Below are 15,820 nucleotides of genomic sequence, written 5' to 3' on the forward strand. Positions count from 1 at the left end.
TGGGATAAAGAACTGAGAATAGTTTCCAGTGCAAGGGAAACACCATGCAGATGTTTGCCCTCACTCTTGAATTCTGATGGTGAAACCGAGAATCGTTTATTTGTTCTGAAGTCAAACTCAGGAAATTAATTTTTTTACAGGCTGGGGGCTAAGGGAGAGGTAGGGAGTAGTGATACATTACTAACATTAAAATATTCAACACAGGCCCTAGGATTTCAAATCCCTGAAGAACTGAGAAATTTTTAATGATTTTTTTCTTTATAAAATTTGGCACACCAGATGTCTATTTGTGTCACAGAAAGGACATACCTGTGGAAACACCTGAGGACTACTTTGCTAAAATTGTAAAATTGTATATTCACCTTCTGTAATTGTTTCTTTTTTTTTTCTTCCAAGATAGTAAGCTAGGAATCAGTCCTCTATCTTGAGCCATTTATTGAGAACAAACAAATGAACTTGGAAAAGACATGACCCAATTGAAGTTAAATACCTGACTTTGGTGTATGAGAATCATAAACTTGCTTACGGTCTATCTGGTCTGCAAACACTTCCCCATAAATCATCCAGTAGGGCATGTAAAAGATGTTCTTGGCCAGTTTCCATGATGGCTCCTCATTGGGAAAGAGAATGGCTTGCCTGGCGACTCCAAAACTCATCAGCACCACCAGCATAATGATGACAAAGTACATCATGTCTATCATCTGGAAAGGTGGGGAAGCAGAGGGAGAAATAAAGGAAAATCCATATGATTGAGTGTTCTTATGACACTGACATTGATAGAAACCTTTGAAGGAGGTTCATTTTTAAGACTGCTGGTAAATGATGTTTACATAGAGAACCGTGTTCAGGTAAGAGAATACTTGGTCTGTTGAAGCCAGTATCCAAAGAATCTTCTCAGTAACTCAAAAATCAAAAAAAAAAAAAAAGAAGAAGAAAAGAAAAGAAAGGCACACATGTCATGGAGCCCCATCATTTTCCACTGCAGTCTGTGGTACCAAGTCAAGACTGGGCATGGGAGTCATGTAACAAAGAAGCCTGGTCTCTCTATATGAATCCAGTACTAATTTTTGCTCTGCTCTTAAGGGAAGGCAAATACCCTCCTTAGGTCTCTTTCTTCTTAGCAACATTGAAATTGGGATAGTTGAACAATTTCAAGAACCATTGCAATGTTATAATTTTCCTAAGTTCTGGAAGGCTAATGAAGAGTTGAAAAGCTCAAGAAAACAATCATATGTAAACAAAGCTAAGACACTCCAATGTACCCATCATATTCCATCTTATTCTGCATGGTATTCTGCCACAAACCAGTCTAAGAGGACCACTCTTTCTGTACCTCCCCTGCAGTATATTCTAACAGTTGTAGAGGGTGTTTTCCTAGGTATTAGAATCAGATAGGCTTATGGCTCATTCCTGTGCCTGCTGTTTTCATTTCATGTTGGATTTTCAACATGACACGTTTATAAAATTCTCTTGATCGCATTTAAGTACAATGTTCTCTTGTTCCTCTTTATTCCTTCTTTTTTGCTTGTTTTCATGATACATGCTATCTGGGATTTGTTTCTCACATACTGAATTACTTTCCCTTTATCACTGAAAATAGATGAGGATATAAAAACTATTATTTTGTCTGGCCAGAAATCATTGCCTCTTTTTTTAGAAACAGTTCCCATCCATTTTGGCCACAAAGATAGGTGTCTTTTCCAGGCTAGGTTAATCATGGTACTTCACTTTCTGGCAACAGTGACAGACGTAGGCATGTGACATAAGACAGGCCAACCAGAATCCTGCCTTTGGATTTTTTCAACAGAAGCTGGGAGAGAGCAGCTCCCTTTCTTTCTCTGTGTGAATGCAGAGTCTGAGGCTGAATCCTCCACTAGTGAAACTGACTAGAGTGAATGGAGCAGACAAGAGCAGGCAGTGTGGGTGTGGGACACGCACATGTCCTGACAGTGGCCTTAAGGACAGTTCCACCATGCCCTGCTATAAGTTGATATATTGCTCCTGGGCTTAAGTTAGTTGTAGATTGGTTTCTAACCCTTGCATCAAACCATCTAATACAAGACACTACTTTTTTTTTGGATACCAAATTTCCTGAAGGAATGCCCATTCACAAAGACAGACTAATGATAAGTTTATCAATGATAATGAAGTATTTAAATTAATTAAACATTTTCATTTTAGAAGACCACATTCCATGGTGCCTATTATTTAAAGTATTACAGCCTTCCTGTTTTCCTTAGGACACTGAGGGCTCAGTATATTTTAGTTCAATTATTCAATTTTCAAGGCAACTTCAAAATCCCTCTCTCAAGTATTGTCTGACTTTGAAACAAAATAAGAATCTCTCAAAATTTGACATTCATTCATATTTGCTCACTGTCCTTAAAAATATATGCTAGTTAAGTACAGCACGGAGAGGACAATGACTCTATAACACCTTAGTACGCTGATAGAGACTGCAGTGCGGTAGTGGGCGGGGCTTGATAATATGGTTGAATATTGAAACCACAATCTGCTCACGTGAAACCTTCAAAAGATTGTATATCAATGATGCCTCAATTAAAAAAAATATGTGCTAATTATTTCTTTCACAATTTACTGACCTCAGAACTCTCTTAAGAGTGAGCAAGCCAGCCGTGTTGAAACAGTTTTATAGGAAACATAGGTTTCTCATCCACTTTTTATTGTGTAAAATTCTTTCATTATTTATTTACAAAATGTTCTAATGGGTCCTCCATGTTATGTTTATTTAGATTGATTAAAAGATGGGTGGGGAGAGGAAGGTGTGTATTCAGAGAAATTTAGGAGATAGTTTGATCCAAGAAAACTCAGCTAGTAAATACAGCAACTGTTCTAATTTCATTTCTCAGAATTGTTTTCATTCAGATTGATTGTGACATCTATCCAAAGGGCCAAAACAATCAGAGAGAAGAAACACTCTTCCCAAACACTCGGTGTCATATATTTCAAAGAAGTCTTGGCTTCCATTCAAATACTGAAATTTGTCAAAGTGGAATGCAGAAATAGAAATTAGTGAGAACTGGGGCTGGCTACCTCCATTTTTAAAGCTAAATAGTCTGGTTGACTCAAGGTTAAGCGAGCTGATTCTATCTCATTCCTGAACATGTCCTTTGACTGTGTTCTACAGAGGAGAGCACACAGGTATATACTGTCAAGGTGAAGCACGTCTTCTCAGGTGTCAGTCTGCCTGTGTTTCCATCTTGGGCTCTGCTAGTACAAGTAGCTACGGAGTCTTGGGCAAGTTGCTTAGTCTTGCTTTTTTCATTTTCAAAAGGGGGATAATATTAACAACAATACTGCATATTATTTTTGTAAGGAATAAATGAGATAATATGTGGACCACTTAAGTGCACAGTTCTCAGTAAATGTTAATGTACCACTATTACTGTTGGAAGGAGTTCAGGCTGTGGAGTTAGACAGACAGGAGTTAGAGTCCTGCCTTTGCCACCTGCTCACTTTCAGTTCACTCAGTTGCAAAATGGAAGACACTAAAACCTATTTCATGGGGTTATAGTGATGATGACATGGCTGACATGTCATAGTAAATGATAGCTATTATTATTGCTGCTTTATTCTGTATTATGTAAGTGAGCTTAGTTTAGGCCTAGAAGATTTCATTAGGATGTGGAATATGAAGGTAAGGGGTCAGGATTCCTGGATCTAGAGATTGATCAGAATCATATATGATCAAAATTGTGTCTAGGTATCTCAGCAGTTGTCTATCTCTAGAATACAAGGCATAGTGAATTACTTGGCTATTTAGCCCTGAATTGGGACTCTCTAACATTAAGGGACTTTCAGTATAATCACATCTGGGCATACTTTTTTATAGCTTCCAGCCTGGCAGTCCATCTGGCTTACTGATAAATTCTATAGGCGTATTTTACCTATCTTCTGAATCAGTGACTCAGTTATTGAACTAATTATCTTAAAATCCCCATGGAAGAGAATAAAGCCCCCAACTATACTCATTTTCTACTTATTCTTGACAGACAGGTAAAGTCATTCATAAGTTACAAGGTAGAGAAGATGCCGTACATCTCTCTTGCTCACTCCATAGTAAGGTTTCATTCTAGTCAAAACGGGGGATGGATAATTATGCCATTATTAAAATGATAGACATGGATTTTAAAATAATCTTTCTGCTTTAGTGTGACTTTAGTTATTTCAAGTATTCCAATGCCACCCAATCTTTTTAAAGTGATAGAGTTGCTTTGGATCTTTCCAGATTTTAATTATTGAAACAAAATAAGGTAACAATTAATTAGAAAAAAACAATCAGATTATGTAATTGCCTAATGTAGTGGTTCTCAACAGAGGGTAATTTTCCCCGCAGGGGACATATGGCAATGTCTGGAGATGTTTCTGTTGTCATAACTGTGTGTGTGTGTGTGCATGCATGTGTGTACACACTATTGGCATCCAGTTGGTAGAGGCCAGCAAAGCTGCAAAACATCTGCGGTGAACAAGACAGCCTCCCACGACAAAGAAATATCTAGCCAAAAGTATCAGCAGCATCAGGGCTGAGGAAACTTGGCCTAATTCTGTAGCTGTTAAAGTTTTTCACTGTGTCCATTTGAGGGTACTTTTGAGAATCTCACAGAAGCTTGTCCTCTCTTGTCCAGAAAATGTATAGGCATTTTTGTATTAATTAGGTGGAGGGGCCACAGATCCTCTCTCCAAAATCTAAGTTGAGACTCTGCCTAATTTAGACATAGAAAATTTCTGCACAATCTCAAATTCATCACTCAAGTACAAAGATTATGTAACAGGCAGTGAAACAGAGTAAGATGCACATTATTTTCCTAGTCAAGGATCTCCAATTGAGCTGGGATTCAGTTTTGGGTAAGTAACTGCAGCTTGCTGAATTCCACAATGAAATTTGTGATATTTTCCCTAGAGAATGCTGGTGTTATAAATACCAAACTTTTGTATAAAAGGATTAGGAATAGAAGAGAATAACTATGCTCACCAACTTCCCCCCTTTTCACCGTACTTCAGCAAACCTAATCAAACATAGGATAACAGATATAATTTATCAATGACCTACTATGTACCAAACCCTATTGACTATTTAACACATGTCATTTCTAATCATAAGAACATCCTCACAAGATATGCATTTATTATAACTACTTTAGAAATGGGAATAAACTGAGTCTCAAAGAGGTTAAATAAATTGCTCAAAGTCTCATAACCCCTTTCTTTGGATTCAAATTCTCCTTCTCTTTGCATGAGTTTGTCAGTGCTTTTGTAGGAAGAGTCTTGATTATTTAAGATTGGTTTCAGTGGAGTTACTTTCACACAAATACAATAATAATAGTGATAAATATTAATTTACTGACTGAAAGGTCACCATCAATGATGTATATAGTAAAACTTGAGTAAGAATGATAGGGGACATCTATTGACCACTTGTTGGCTTCAATGACTCATAAGTGGAAGTAGAATGGAGGCTATCAGCATTGAGATATTTTAGAAAGAAGTGCTTGCTATGGGAGGATAGATGTACTTGGCTTTCCCACATATGTTCTGTAAAGGTAAAGTAAGGACATAGAAAAGTGGGAGAACTGATATACATAAAAAAAAACAACACCTAGTTTCTGCGCATCAGTCTCTAATTCTTCCTCTAGTGAGTTTGGAGAGGGATCTGATTTACTTGTTCATGACCAGGTTCTTCTCGGACTTGGTGTTTATAGAGAAGGAATGGAAACTAGTGTGGTCAAGGGGTGTTGGAACAAGTCCACAGACTTTTATGGGAAGCATATGAGTTTTCCATGGGATTCTCTTTCAAAGTATAAGATAAGTAGGGGCATCATTCTGAAACTTAGTTTTTAAGTCATCGTTTTCCAGAAGTGTGACAGAATACATGATATATTGGTAGAATTTAATCTTTAATTCAAACTCAGCTTAACTCGGTTAGTTATGTTTTTCTTCCCTTTGTGTTGGGAAATGTATTTTTTTCTAGCACTTTATTAAAAAAAAGTTGAAAATCTTAAAAACCTGTAGTGGAGAAAAATTTGTAGTGGAGATCCACTCCTCCACCAAGATCCTGTTAAAATATAACCTCCATGTGAAGCTTCCCTGACCTGCATTGTCTTTTCTCTGCTTCTATTGTACTTTATACACATTGCTCTTACAGCATTCTCATGTTGTATGATAATTACTTCTTTCTCTCATCTTCAATCTCATGGAATGAGCACCTTTATATACCCAACTCCTAATTCAGTGCTTGGCACAAAAGAGATTATCTTTATATATTTCTCAGTAAGCAAATAGGTGAGTGATGTTTAATTCTCCAGTTATGTATTTAGATGAGGTCAAACTCCCAAACCCTCAAAAGGAATTAAAAAAATAAAAATAAAACACTCCCAGGGTCATCTCAGTCCTTGATAGCAGCCCAAAAAGAATTATTTCCCTCTTCCTCTTATTACCACTCTTCCTCTGTGGATTTATAGCATGGAATCAGAGGGCCCTGCTTACCATTTTTCCAATCATCATTACATATGGGCCCAAATACTTGTTCACGCCGAAGATGTCTAATAGACGGATGTACCAATAAATGATGTTCACACAGTAGATGACCCTCCCATCACTCCTGAAGGGCTGGTCTTGGAGCCGAAGGATCATTCCCACAGAGAACAGAAGGATGGCTATGAGGTCTGTGACATTCCAGTACTCCTGCAGCCAAACCTTCACTTTCTGTAGCAACTTCCCTGGCTCTGACATCAGAATCTAAAAGGTGAAAGAGAATGGGGTTAGGTCTGATTTTGGTCTATATTTTCAGCACAGTTGAAAAGTGCTTTGTCTGTTAGTTGACATGAATAGCTTCTTTTGTTTACCTGTGTCTACTTGAATACTTGCATGTTATGAATGTACAACTGAATTAAGCTTAGACCATCCAGCTGTAAATATTCCAGAGACATATATATATATATAGTAATAGGTTTGATCCTTTGCGTTGCCTTACAATTCTAAGAAACACATTAGGGTTTTGCTATAAAATTACTGATTCCTAATACACTGTTAATCTCCGAAATCCTCCTCCATCTCAGAAAGCAGCACCACCATACTGAGTTGCTCAGACCACTAACTTGGGAGGAGTCGTTCATTCATCTTTCACATCCACATCCTCTGTAATCAACATGTCCCATCCCCTCTGTTTCTAAATACAACCTGATCCAACCATTTCTCACCGCCTCCACTGCTGCCACTCTATTCTAAGCCCCATCACATCAACCAGATCATGGCAGTGGCCTTCTAACGTCTGCCATTGCTGCCCACCATCTCAATCCACCTCTAAGCAGCACACAGAAGGATCTTTAAAAAATTTAAGCCATGATCTGGACCATGATTACACAGTTGTATGGGTAAGTAAAAACTCATCATGCTGTATGTAGCCTTGCAAGGTGTTGATTTTATCATACCACCACAATTTTTTTTTAAAGAGAGACTCAAGAGATATATAAACAACAATAAAAACTAAAGCAAATTATGATAACTGAATACTTAGATCTTCTGATAACTTCACTACAAATAAAGATGCAAATTCTTTACCATGGCTTCATTTCACGTTTCGCCATATTCTCCCCACCCCATCCTGTCACATTAGTGCTCTGCTCTACAGCATAATGAGTCCATTCTATGCTCAGGACATTGCATTTCTTCCCTCTGTTGGGCATTTTCTTCTCCCAGATTTTTATGTGTTTGGCTCCTTCTCATCCTCAAATTCTCTGCTCAAATTTTTCCTTAGGAAGACCTTCCTTGACTACCCTATTACTGCAGTGGTCTCCACATCCCCAAGTCATTTTCTAATATAGTACTAATTTTTTCACAGATTTTTATCACCTTATGAAATTTACTTTTCTATGCATGTATATGTATATGTGTCCGTCTATTTATCTATCCATTCATGCATCCCTTTCTCCATCTATCATCTACCACCTCCACTAGACTACAACCTGAGGCAGACCCTTTGTTCCCTAGGGCTGGTTATATAACAGATAGTCAGTAAATACTGACTCACTGCCTGTTGCATAGACACATCACAGCAATTCTCCAGTCCCTGTGTATCTTAACTGCTGGGAGGGACAATGATTTACTTTAAACAGAAGGGCCTTCTTGCTGCCACACATAGGTTCTATGAAATACACAGCTGCATAGCAGCAAATGACCCCCATCCACACCACAGCCTACCCCAGGATGTGAGGAGTCAGGGAGGCCAGCCTACTGAGGCTATGTGGCAGGGCCACCCTCGTGAATCATTTGTGTTGACCCCTGAGATTTCCATCTCTACGACCTAGAACCCACCGCTTTCCCAACTCAGGACCTCCTCTTGAATCCTGATGTCCCCTTGAAAGGCTTACCTTGGCCTGAAACACTAAGGAAGGGAGGCCTTAGTAAGTCAGGACAAGAGCTTGGAAGGCCGAGCAGCATACCAGGAGCCGCCTGGTAGCCTCGGTCTTCACTGTCTGCAGTGCCGCATAACCGGAGCCCGGGGTTTCTTAAACTCTAGCATTTCAGAATCACCTGGGGGGCTGGAGAAAACACCTGGCTCCTACACCTAGCGTTTCTGCTTCATATGCCTGGTGTGGGGCTCCAGTTTTACATTCCCTACAAGTTCCTAGGTCAAGCTTGGTGGTCATAGGTTAAGAGCCAGTGTCCTACCCCTCAGGACTTCCCACAGCCCCTGCCGTCCTGATGGCTTCCCACCCCAGCGGCGTTTTCATCAGGCAGAAATCCGTGTGTGGGGGCGGGGACGGAGGAATGGGCAGCGCCTTAGCGTTTTTCTAACCCTTTGCCCACACCTCCCAACCCTGTTCAACACGGAGATTTATAGTATGATTTTTTTAAATCGTGCAAATGCTTCTGTGAGATCTCAACATGAGATAAAGGGATAAAAGCAGAGCGGCGCAGGCGAAGCGCGGGTGAAGAATGGATCCCGCGTCCGCCTTCCCGTCGGAGTGCGGGGCGCTGCGGGGCCTCAGGCCGGGAGCGCGCGCAGGAGGGCCAGGGAGGGGCCTGGGGCGACCCGGGTTCGGACGAGCGCGCCCTCCCCGCCGAGGGCCGCAGAAATCGCCCAGGCCCTGCGGCTTAGTCCGCACACCTGCAGGGAGGGGCCTCACCCGGCGGTCGGGCCCCGCCCCGAGACCGCCGGCCGCGCACGTGGCTGCTGACGGGATGCCGGGGCTTGCTTGGTGACCGCACGCCCCAGGACATGGCGCTGGGAATGAGGGCAGCGCGGGAAGCCGCGCGGCCCCGGCTGCGCCCTTTTCCCGGATCCGGCGTGGGAGCCGCGGGCCTGCGTGCGGGCGGCCACCCGAGCGTCTCTCATGGGTGCAGGGCTGCAGCGGCGTGGGGGCGGGGAGCCCCTCACCCGGCCGAAGCCGCCGACGTGGCTCCTGCCTCCCTCCTCCTCACAGCCGCGCAGCAGCCAGGACTCGGGGGCTGACCCCTGCCCTCTCCGCGGTTACACGCCGCCTACGGAGAAATGGATATGGAGGCCTGGAGGCCCCTGGCAGCGCGCCTGCTTGGCAGCCTCTTCCAGAACAGTCCGTGGAGTACAGACTGCTCCTGTCTTCTTGCAGCCTAGTCCCTGGAGAGATTCCAGTCTCCCTGCTCAAGGCTTTCCCTTTCTGCTTATCATGAAGACGGAATATGCATCTGGGCGACAAAACACAGGAGAGGGAGCTGGCACTGCACAGCCCCAGAGCCCTTTGCAGGAACGGGCCTCGGTCCTCAGACAGCTACACAAAGACCAGAGCAAATTTATTACTATTTTTCAGTTTACAAATGGGAAATCCACAACACTGGTCAGGAAGTGGAAGGGACTCTGAACGGGAAGGCTGAAGTGTGGATAACTAGAGGAACAAGCCGAGGCATCCGTTAAAAAAAGAAATCCAGTTCCTAACAAAATGGAACTAGTGTACCAGCTCCAAACTCTCAGGGTGGGGGCATGCTGGTCAGAATTTAAATATCCCCAAGGAGCTGAAAAAGCCAAGGGAAGAGCTCTAAATATACATGGGATATATATTTTTAATGATCCCAAATGCATATTCTTTCCCCCTGATCTTTTTCAAACCATCTTCTTCTCTGGAGAACATTTAGGGCTAAAACCTAAGATAGTAAGGGACCTTGAACCAGCCTTACCTAAGTAATGAAGGCAAGGGTGCCTTTGTGGATTTGTAGGAATCGTTTTTTTCTATGGAGCCCCCAAAATTATCCCACTCACAGTGAGTAGGACTGTTCTGGAGCTCTTGATGTGCAGTGGACTGGCAGGGAGGATTCTTCCTGGAAGGACCTCTCTTGCTGAGTTTAGGTAGTTCCAGGGGGAAACGGAGAGGTATCCTCAGACTGCACAGGCCTGCCTTCCGCACAGGCTTGGAAAAGGGAGTTTGCCAGCTGCGGGTGGAGCAGGGTTGCAGAGCCCTCTGGTGGACATTGCTTGACACTGTGAATTAGTGGCTCTGATTCTGACTGCCCCTGTGCCTAACTTAGATTTCAAGTGAATCATATTGTGGTGGCATTACGATGGCTCCTTTTAAGCAAAAGGAGTGGGGAGGGAGAAAAGAGAGATTCACACCTTCAACCTGAAGGATGAGAAATAGGCTCAGTTCATCTGGGTGATGCCTAGGGCTGGTGGAGAGGCAAGTGCCCAGCGGGTGCATAATAAATGTTGAGAAGTAATAAACCAGAGAATAAACTAATGAATGAAAACGTTGTTCCTCCTAGAGCTGCTGAAGTGCATTCGGAGACCCATAGGTACTGGTGAGCTGTGTCCAAACAGACATAGAATAAGGGGTCGCAATGGGAGTTAAAAGTGGGAAAATCTAGGGATTTTTAAGAAGTGGAAAAATTTTATAAGTCATATTTATAGGGATGAGGGAAAGAGATGTGAACAGCATCAAAGACAACTGGAGGATTTCTTGGGGTAAGTGCTATGTTCACAGAAACAGACTAAATCCTAAGTGTGTATACAGAGTGAAGACCCTATAAACACACACTGCGAAGCCCCTGCAGATTTGTCAGCAGCCCTCAAAGCCAAGTCCATTCTTTCTGTGGCAGCATTAGATAAAACAGTTTCTTTCTTAATTTCAATCCTGAGCGTCGCCCGTCCCCTCCATCCACAAATGTAACTACCACCATCTTTCTCCTATATTCTCTTTTACGAAAGCAGTTACCTCTCTCATCTTTTCTATTCCCAGGGTGAAAATATAGGAAATGACGATCCATTCCTGGGTGGAAGGCCAGCGTTCCATCTTTACTAACACGATGTAGTTGAAGAGCATCAAGTATCCGATGTACGCCAGCTGTAGGGAAACACAATACAGTGTTCTCTGGCTGTGACGACCCAGGAACTGTGAAGCCACTGTACAGTAGGACAGAACAAGGTCAGCAAGCAGGACTCGGGAGTCACGACAAAATGAACTTCAGAGCTCCAAACTACCCAAAGACTTAGAAAAAGACTGCAATATTTGAAATAATTTGGTATGCAATCTTCTTGCATCTCTGGGTCCCAATGCCTTGCTCATACCTATATATCATGGTGCATCGTTTTGCTCGCATTGGCCAGTTCTGTCGTCCTGGCTAACAAGGGAGCCTCTTCTTTCAGGGGCTGCTCTTGGCTCATGCGTGAACCTCAGGTTCTTGAACTAAAGTACACAGTGGATTTTTGCCTAATGAATACCAGGTGGATTATATGTCTGTAAGAAGGAAAGGAAGACACCTGCTATACTTGTAAACTGGTCAAACCAACATGAAAATAGCCCAGACTTTATCTCAAAGTCTCACTTTAATTATCTTCTGAGTTAACGTCTTCTTTTTTTATTCCTACCTTAATATGCTTGACTTGGTAGTGCCCCCGGGGGGGCTCTGCCTATTTTCCGCTGCACCACCTTTCTGCCTATCCAGGCTGGTACATTTCTTCCTTTCTTTTGCTTCTTTGAAACAAAATAGGAGAAAAGAAAGCAATGTCTAAGAAGGAATGGGTAGTGTGCCAACTGGGCCTTGGGGCGGGGTTTAATCCTCATGAGGCTCTAGCGCCAGAGGTGGAACTGGCAGAGTTGCTGGGTGTCCCAGGAAAAAACCTCAGGGTTAGGGTTTGGTGGCCGTCCCTGAAGGGTTCAGTTACATCCAGAAGAGTGGAGTGTAGGTGGGCTGGTGAGATGCTTGCATGAGGGTCTGAGGGGCTTCCACAGAAAAAACTCCCCCTCAGGAAACGGCATACAAGCTAAACTTTTTCTAGGCATGCTTCAAATTGAATAATGCACTCTAGGGAACTTGGGGGCTGTGAGTAGGAGCTAATAGTGACTTTACTCAAATCTGTACTCTTTGGAGCCCACATAGCAAAGAATAGGACACAGTGTGGACGAAAGGGTTGAGAATTCTGGAGATACAGTGTGACTCCGGAGCCCTGGAGGCAGCTTAAAAGGAGAAAAATGCAGCCTGGCAGGGAGATAGAGTGAAACTGGTAGCCCTACAGAGCGAGAGAATATTGCTTTCTGTACTGATAGGACACCCTCCTTTCTTCCTTCTGTTTTTCTTTCTCTTTCTTTTTATTTATTTCCTTGTTCTCTTTTTAGTTATTTTTTCTTTTTCTTTCTCTTTTTCCTTTCTCCTTTTTTCTCTTTCTCTTTTTCTTTCCTCTTTCTTTTGTTTTTTTGTTCCTGTCTTTTATAAATAATGAATAGATTCTTAATTTGGGTCAAAGTTTGTTTTCTGAGGCCCTATTATGTCGACACATTTAGACAAAACCGTATAACTTCTCATCTCTTGAAAGGTGAACATGTCCGAGTTCAGTGGGCATGTGCATAGAGGCATGAGGGCAGTCACGTGGACACTAGAGGCCCAGCAGCCACATTCTCCACCCAAGAGGTTTGTTCCGTGCACCCACCACGTCAGGGACCCTCATTTTATCTGTGCCTCAGTTCCTACTCAGCATCGTGAGCACATTGTGAAACCTCACCTGATAGGAGTTTCTTCTACATGAAATCACGTAGAATGCTCTTTAAAATGTAACTTGGCTCATACGATTCCTGTTTGCCATTATACCCTGGCATCGACTCTCTAGTTCCTGAGAAACTGTTATTTATAAAGCATAAAGAACTTCAGTGGCTAAAGCCTCCTTCTGACTTGAAATCCTTCTCTCCTTCTGGTGGCTTCCTTATCTATCAGATCAATTCCATTACTGCTAGGTGAAAGGAATCCTGTTAACTGCCCTGGTTTTTATCATTTTACTCAATTTATTGCAAAACATTCCAAAGCATTATCTTCGTGTATCACATATAAGCCCAGAGTCGCATGTGCAGGTGCACACACATGTTTTCCAGAACCTCCACTTTTTAGGGCTTAACTAACTCCTCCAACCTGCCTCTGTCTTCCAAACTCAAGTCTCATGTATTTGTTTGGTGGAAGGAATGTAGGTGCAAAAGTTCATGAAACCTGCATGCAAATCCTAGCTTAAGTACTTTCAAGCTTTATCATTTTGTGTAAATCACTTCACTTGCCTGGGCCTCCATTCTGTGAAATGGAGGTGATTGCTGTTGATCTTAAAGAGCTTTTAGAAGGATTGTGGGGTGGGGCTGGGGGTTGAGAATATAAGCTATCTCCTGACACAGTGTAGAGGCCCAGTGAATGGGGGCTAATATTATTATTCACCTCTTTTTCAAGAAACCTCCATTCCTTTTGTTTCCTCTTACCTCAGTCCTTGCTTCCTTTTGATCCCCCGTTAACTATTCATACCTCTTTTTCTGCCTTTTTTAAATTGCCCTCATTATAGTTCACATCATCCTTTTCAGCTCCTGCCTGTTCTTTAAATCACAGTTATTCTACAGTGACCTTTTCTCTCCAAAACCAGGCTACAGTATAATATTTTGGGACAACTCTCAAAATATGGGCTTCTGAAAATAGGACTTTAAACATGTTTAAATGGCACGACAGAGCATCGGCTGCAATCTGGATGTGGCCTATGTTGGAACTCACTGACATTTATGGGGTCTTGCTACAGATTACCTTAACATACCATGTTTGAATGGCATGTGTATATATACACAAACACACACATGTACATATTCTGTAAGCTTTAACAAGCTGTGTGTAGAACATCAGATTTGAGCAGAAACATAACCATACGATTCTTCAGGCAGTGGGAATTCTATAAGCATTGTATTTTATTTGTTTATATATTCTCTTTATAAACTTTCCATTAACCAAGATGCATGACTACTAAACTATGAAATGCAAGCACCACAGCCTGCTGCAGTTTGCTGTGACTCCCTGCTGGGGCTCTTCCTACTGCCCCTAGAGAGCAGAGGGGCACACAGTGTTAGGAGCAGAAGTCTATCCATGCTAGGAAGCCCAGAGCACACTTCCTACCCTCTAACCTGGCACCACCTTTATACCTTGGATTGGCATCCTTGCTAGCAGGGTGCTTTAAACAGACTCCCCATCATAGACTGGGTTGGAAGCCAGTTGCATCCATGCCTTGGAACAGAAGAGGATCCAACCTGCATCTCTGGGAATTTGCTAAGATAAGGAAGGGAAATTATGTGGAAATGAGATGTGTCCTATCTTTCTGAACCTTGGGGGCCTAGAATGGGAGACTTAGAAATCAGAATGGGAAACACTCTTATAGGAAAGAACACAACCAAAATCAGAACGAACCTTTGAATGTTATTGTTAAGGATCTCTGAGGACTTAAAACTTGGCACTGCTCCTCTCAGTTCACTTCCTTGAGGCCTGGGCTTTGTCAGTATATAAATGTGGATTTCTGAAAACCATTGTGTAAACCCAACCAAACATGACATGGCATCCAGTCTGATCGGTTTGCTGAGTCGAACCCAGTCAGCCAGGCAGAATGGAGTAGGACACAGCCCCACTCCTCAAAGAGGCAGCTTCACCACCTGTCCCTAGGATACAAGTAAAGCAGTTGCCCCAAGCTTCCCAGAACCACAGGATGCATCTGGGAAGCTTATTAAACACACAGCCCCTCAGGCTCCTTCTTGGAAATTTGATTTAGTGGGTCTGTGATGGGGCCAGGAATTTGCATTTCTAACAAAACTTCTTGTCATGGAAGTTTTGGAAGTACTGTGCTAAAAATTCAGCCTTTTGTCTAGGGTAGTGCTTCTCAACCCTGGCTACTCATTACAACCATCTGGCACCTTTGAAATACCTTATGTCTGTGCTGTGCCCCAGACCAGTGATGTCAGAATCTCTGAGAATAGAACCCAGCTATCTTATTTTGTGGGTAAAGATATAGATTAAATGGAACCCAGGTGTTTTTTAAAGCACTCCAGGTGATTCCAATGTGTATCTAAGACCAAAAACCAGGGCATTTGTGATTTAAAAGCATTCTTGGCTAAAAAATTGCCTCAGTTGAATGAATGGGCACAAGGGAACCAAGGGAGAACAAAAAGAGAGATGTCTTGAAAGAGCAAGAAAAGTGAGTCCGCTGTTCATAAAGGTGATGGATGATTCTTGATACTATTACTTCTACTTGTTCTTTTATGATCTAGAACAGAAGTCTGCAAAACTTTTCTATAAAGAGCCAGAGAGTTAATTTTTAAGGCTGTAAAGGCCAGATGGTCTCTGTCACAAGTCATCAACTCAACCATTGTAGCACGAGAGCAGCCAGATTACAGGTAACCTAACGAGTTTGGTTGTGTTTCAATAAAACTATTTGTGGACACTGAAATATGAATTTAACATTACTTTTATGTATTATAACAAATGCATTCTTCCTCTGACTTTATTTCAAATCTTTAAAGAAGTAAAAACCATTCTTAGCTCACAGGCCACAATA

At 42.3% G+C, this 15,820-nt stretch overlaps 1 protein-coding gene across 1 annotated transcript in view; it reads right to left on the reverse strand.

The window, feature by feature from the left end:
* The window catches only part of TRPM3 (transient receptor potential cation channel subfamily M member 3), a 484,965-nt gene that overhangs the window by 67,303 nt on the left and 401,842 nt on the right, over positions 1 to 15,820 (reverse strand). Inside the window, 3 exon segments of the mRNA XM_073228642.1 lie at positions 527 to 701; positions 6,505 to 6,756; positions 11,202 to 11,330. Of these exon segments, the coding sequence (XP_073084743.1) occupies positions 527 to 701; positions 6,505 to 6,756; positions 11,202 to 11,330 (556 nt within the window).

This window comes from Manis javanica, chromosome 2, assembly GCF_040802235.1.
Source record: "Manis javanica isolate MJ-LG chromosome 2, MJ_LKY, whole genome shotgun sequence".
NCBI lineage: Eukaryota > Metazoa > Chordata > Mammalia > Pholidota > Manidae > Manis > Manis javanica.